Raw genomic sequence first — 6,000 nt, forward strand, 5'->3', positions numbered from 1 at the left:
AAGGACCCCCAGGTCCCTCTGCACTGCAGCACTTTGCAATTTTTCTCCATTTAAATTATAATTTGTTTTTCTATTTTTTCTGCCAAAGTGGATAACCTCACATTTGCCCACATTATACTCCATCTGCCAAATTTTTGGCCACTCACTTAGCCTGTCTATATCCCTTTGCAGATTTTTTGTGTCCTCCTCACAATTTGCTTTCCCACGCACCTTTGTATCATCAGCAAACTTGGTTACATTACATTCAGCCCCTTCACCCAAGTCATTAATATAGATTGTAAATAGTTGAAGGCCTAGCACCGATCGCTGCGGCACCTCACTAGTTACCGTTTGCCAAGCGGAAAATGACCCATTTATCCCGACACTCTGTTTTCTGTTAGTTAACCAATCCTCTTTCCATGCTAATACATTACCCCCAACCCCGTGAACTTTTATCTTATGCAGTAACCTTTTACGTGCTATCTTATCGAATGGCTTCTGGAAATCCAAATACACATCCACTGGGTCCCCCTTATCCACCCTGCTCGTTACATCCTCAAAAATCTCCAGCAAATTTGTCAAACATGATTTCCCTTTCATAAAACCATACTGGCTCTGCTTGATTTGGAAAAGCATAATTCAATGCCCTGTGACTGCTTCCCTAATAATGGACTCCAGCATTTTCCCAACGACCGATGTTAAGATGGAGAGTGACACAGTTAATTCAGAGACTAGGGTCTTGAACTTAAGGAAAGGCAACTTCGATGTTATGAGGCGTGAATTGGCTAGAATAGACTGGCAAATGATACTTAAAGGGTTGACGGTGGATAGGCAATGGCAAACATTTAAAGATCACATGGATGAATTTCAACAATTGTACATCCCTGTTTGGAGTAAAAATAAAATAGGGAAGGTGGCACAACCGTGGCTAACAAGGGAAATTAACAATAGTGTTAAATCTAAGGATGAGGCATATAAATTGACCAGAAAAAGTAGCGAACCTGAGGACTGGGAGAAATTTAGAATTCAGCAGAGGAGGACAAAGGGTTTAATTAAGAGGGGGAAAATAGAGTATGAGAGGAAGCTTGCCGGGAACATAAAAACTGACTGCAAAAGCTTCCATAGATATGTGAAGAGAAAAAGATTAGTGAAGATAACCATAGGTCCCTTGCAGTCAGATTCAGGTGAATTTATAATGGGGAACAAAGAAATGGCAGACCAGTTGAACAAATATTTTGGTTCTGTCTTCACGAAGGAAGATGCAAATAACCTTCCGGAAGTACGAGGGGACCGAGGATCTAGTGAGAAGGAGGAAGTGAAGGATATCCTTATTAGGCGGGAAATTGTGTCTGGGAAATTGATGGGATTGAAGGTGATAAATCCCCAGGGCCTGATAGTCTGCATCCCAGGGTACTTAAGGAAGTGGCCCTCGAAATAGTGGATGCATTGGTGATCATTTTCCAACAATCTATCGACTCTAGATCAGTTCCTATGGACTGGAGGGTAGCTAATGTAACACCACTTTTTAAAAAAGGAGAGAGAAAACGGGTAATTATAGACCGGTTAGCTTGACATCAGTAGTGGGGAAAATATTGGAATCAATTATCAACGATGAAATAGCAGCGCATTTGGAAAGCAATGACAGGATCGGTCCAAATCAGCATGGATTTATGAAAGAGAAATGATGCTTGACAAATCTTCTGGAATTTTTTGAGGATGTATCGAGTAGAGTGGACAAGGGAGAACCAGTGGATGTGGTGTACTTGGACTTTCAAAAGGCTTTTGACAAGGTCCCACACAAGAGATTGGTGTGCAAAATCAAAGCACATGGTATTGGGGGTAATGTACTGACGTGGAAAGGGAACTGGTTGGCAGACAGGAAGCAGAGTCGGGAAAAATGGGTCCTTTTCAGAATGGCAGGGAGTGACTAGTGGGGTGCCACAGGGCTCAGTGCTGGGACCCCAGCTCTTTACAATATATATTAATGATTTAGATGAAGGAATTGAGTGTAATATCTCCAAGTTTGCAGATGACACTAAACTAGGTGGCAGTGTGAACTGTGAGGAGGACGCTAGGAGGCTGCAAGGTGACTTGGACAGGTTAGGTGAGTGGGCAAATGCATGGCAGATGCAGTATAATGTGGATAAGTGTGAGGTTATCCAATTTGGCAGCAAAAACACAAAGGCATAATATTATCTGAATGGCGGCAGATTAGGAAAAGGAGAGGTGCAACGAGACCTGGGTGTCATGGTTCATCAGTCATTGAAAGTTGGCATGCAGGTACAGCAGGCAGTGAAGAAGGCAAATGGTATGTTGGCCTTCATAGCTAGGGGATTTGAGTATAGGAGCAGGGAGGTCTTACTGCAGTTGTACAGGGCCTTGGTGAGGCCTCACCTGGAATATTGTGTTCAGTTTTGGTCCCCTAATCTGAGGAAGGACGTTCTTGCTATTGAGGGAGTGCAGCGAAGGTTCATCAGACTGATTCCCGGGATGGCTGGACTGGCATATGAGGAGAGACTGGATCAACTGGGCCTTTATACACTGGAGTTTAGAAGGATGAGAAGGGATCTCATAGAAACATATAAGATTCTGATGGGACTGGACAGGTTAGATGCGGGAAGAATGTTTCCAATGTTGGGGAAGTCCAGAACCAGGGGACATAGTCTTAGGATAACGGGTAGGCCATTTAGGACTGAGATGAGGAGAAACTTCTTCACTCAGAGAGTTGTTAGCCTGTGGAATTCCCAACCACAGAGAGTTATTGATGCCAGTTCATTGGATATATTCAAGAGGGAGTTAGGTATGGCCCTTATGGCTAAAGGGATCAAGGGGTATGGAGAGAAAGCAGGAAAGGGGTACTGAGGGAATGATCAGTCATGATCTTATTGAATGGTGGTGCCTACTCCTACACCTTTTTTCTATGTTAGGCTAACTGGTCTATAGTTCGCTGCTTTCTATCCGCCTCCTTTTTTAAATAGGGGAGTTACATTTGCAGTTTTCCAATCCGCTGAAACCTCCCCAGAATCCAGGGAATTTTTGTAGGTTACAACCAATGCATCCACTATCTCTGCAGCCACTTCCTTTAAGACCCTAGGATGCAAGCCATCAGGTCCAGGGGACTTGTCCGCCTTTAGTCCCATTATTTTACCGAGTATTACTTCTTTCGTGATAGTAATTGTATTAAGTTCCTCTCTCCCTATCGTCCCTTGATTATCCACTATTGGGATATTTTAGTGTCTTCTACAGGAAATGGAAATGGAAAAGGAAAAGACCAGAGCAACAATATCTCAGTAATATGGTAAGAAAGGGCAGCCGTGACACAAGAAAGAATGGAATAATAAAATAAAAAGAGGGTTCATGGCTATAAGGGGGAAATTCAGAGATACAAACAAAATAGTAAAACCAATTGTCTTTCTACCCACCCATTTTAATTTTCTACATTCTGCATAAATATTTCCTGATCCCCAAAGGGTAATCAAGCAAAACTTTGAAATATCCATTCTTCTCCAATATGCACTATTCAAGCCAGGATAAGTTTTGTCTTATGGATTGTACCTCCTACCAGATGAATAGAGGAGGCAGTGACATCGGTTGTGGAGAATGCTTTCCATTTATTTTATGTGGTTACAAGAGGTGCAAGTGAGAACACAAATTGCAGTAATAAAATAATTTTATACCTGAGCAATTCTTTGTGCAGTTCTGGTGAGGTCATGGATTCAGGCAGGCGACTTGCAATGTTTTCATTCAATGATGAGGTATCTTCAACACGGTCCACATTCTTCTGGATCTTTACAGCCTTACTAGCTGCATGATGAAAATCTGCGATTTCGACAAGGCGCTTTTTCATTTCTTTCAACAAGTTAGAGTGTGAAGTGCTGTGGAAGTAACGTTTTCCGATACACCCACTTACAGGCAAACTGAAGCAAAAAATAATTATTACATTTTCTTTCAAGTACAAATATTACAATTAAAATTGTTCTCATAGTTACAACGAGACTTCATACAGACACCCTAGTTTTCTGCAGAGGTATTTGATGCCTATGATGTTTCCATATTTGAAAGAGAAACATTTCATTGCAAACTAAACAGCAAATTAGGACACAGATAATCAGTGAATTCTGCAGCACAAATGAAGGCCATTAGGCGTATCGTGCCTGTGCCAACTCTTTGAAAGACATAGAAACATAGAAAATAGCTGTAGGAGTAGGCCATTCGGCCTTTCGAGCCTGCACCACCATTCGATAAGATCATGGCTGATCATTCCCTCAGTACCCCTTTCCTGCTTTGTCTCCGTACCCCTTGATCCCTTTAGCCGCAAGGGCTATATTTAACTCCCTCTTGAATATATCCAATGAACTGGCATCAACAACTCTCTGCGGTAGGGAATTCCACAGGTTAACAACTCTCTGAGTGAAGAAGTTTATACCTTTTCAATTAGTCCCACTTCCCTGCTCTTTCCCCAGATCCCTGAAAATCTTTCCTTTTCAAGTATATATCCAATTCCATTTGAAAGTTACTATTGAATCTGCTTCTACCACCCTTTCAGATACAGGTGCAGCGTCGAAAATCCGGAGTTCCGGAATCTGGACCAATCGGTGGCAGGGTCATCCGGAATCCGAACATGTCGATCGTGCTCATCTCGGGGCCCCGCCGTTGCCGGACCTCGTGCCTCGCCACTGCCCGCCTCACCGCCCATACCTCGGGGCCTCCTCGCCGGCACGCCAGAATACCTCCTCCACGACGGGGCCCCACCCGAACAGCTCCTTGGCGGCCGGGCCCACCCGAACAGCTCCACCATGGCGGGGCCCGCCCGAACAGGTCTACCGTGGCGGGGCCCATCCGAACAGCTCCTTGGTGGCGGGACCCACCCGAATAACTCCTGGGCGGCGGAGCCCGCCTGAACACCTCCTCTGCGGGGCCCGGCCGAACAGCCCCTTGGTGGGGACACCCATCCCCTCCCCGCCCCCCCCCCCCCCTCCACCACCACCTTTCTGACATTCCCAAATCTGGAAATACCCGAACCTGGGCTCGGGCGTTTCCTGATTCATGACATCGGGAAGAAAATCGAAAGTCCGGAAAAGCCCGGAATCCGGAATGGCCTCAGTCCCGAGGGTTCCGGATTCTCGACATTGCACCTGTAGTGCAGTCCAGGTCATTACAACTCGCTGCGTAAATTTTTTCCCTTCATTTCCCCCCTAATATTTCATAGAAATCTGTGCGATGTAGTTTGGATTATCTTGCTTGAAGTAAATATGCAATGCTTGCATGGCCTGGCGTAAAGTAATTTTATTTATAAATAAATTACAATGATAAACTGATGCAATATGCTGTGTATGTTTGTGGTTCAGTGGAGGAAGATGGTGAACTTAAATATACAATACTTTAAATTGAAAATGCATTTTTTTTTGTATGTATTTGAATTGGAATGGAAAGGCGATGGGAATAAGAAAATATACTCGTTCCTCGCAAATTTGATGTTGGATTTGCACTTAGTTTGTTTTTCTCTCTCGGTCTGCAGCCGAAGAATGGGTAACAGCTTTATTCATAGCTAAGAAAGGGAAATCTTAAGCTGAAAAATGGGGAGCAGAGGCACATTTCTAGGTTGAAGGAGGCAGCAACAGACTGCATTTTCTTTATAGCCAGGAATGCAGCCATAGGAATGGGTTTTAAAGAAAAGGCACAATCTATATTAACGACTTGGAAGAAGGGACTGTGTGTAACGTTGCCAAGTTTGCTAACGATACAAAGATGGGAGGAAAAGCAATGTGTGAGGAGGACACAAAAAATCTGCAAAAGGACATAGACATGCTAAGTGAGTGGACAAAAATTTGGCAGATGGACTATAATGTTGCAAAGTGCGAGGTCATGCACTTTGGCAGAAAAAAATCAAAGAGCAAGTTACTATTAATGGAGAAAGATTGCAAAGTGCTGAGGTACAACGGGACCTGGGGGTACTTGTGCATGAAACACAAAAGGATAGTATGCAGGTACAGCAAGTGATCAGGAAGGCCAATGGAATCT

The 6,000-nt window shown here is 43.8% G+C and overlaps 1 protein-coding gene across 1 annotated transcript in view; it reads right to left on the bottom strand.

Annotated features, from left to right (window-relative positions):
• The window catches only part of LOC139257595 (ectopic P granules protein 5 homolog), a gene marked incomplete at its 3' end in the record, with an annotated part of 162,376 nt that overhangs the window by 104,659 nt on the left and 51,717 nt on the right, over positions 1-6,000 (bottom strand). The window contains exon 11 of the mRNA XM_070874534.1: positions 3,657-3,896. Coding sequence (XP_070730635.1) covers positions 3,657-3,896 — 240 coding nt within the window. The remainder of the gene's footprint in view (positions 1-3,656; positions 3,897-6,000) is intronic.

This window comes from Pristiophorus japonicus, unplaced genomic scaffold (assembly GCF_044704955.1).
Source record: "Pristiophorus japonicus isolate sPriJap1 unplaced genomic scaffold, sPriJap1.hap1 HAP1_SCAFFOLD_875, whole genome shotgun sequence".
NCBI classification, from domain to species: domain Eukaryota; kingdom Metazoa; phylum Chordata; class Chondrichthyes; family Pristiophoridae; genus Pristiophorus; species Pristiophorus japonicus.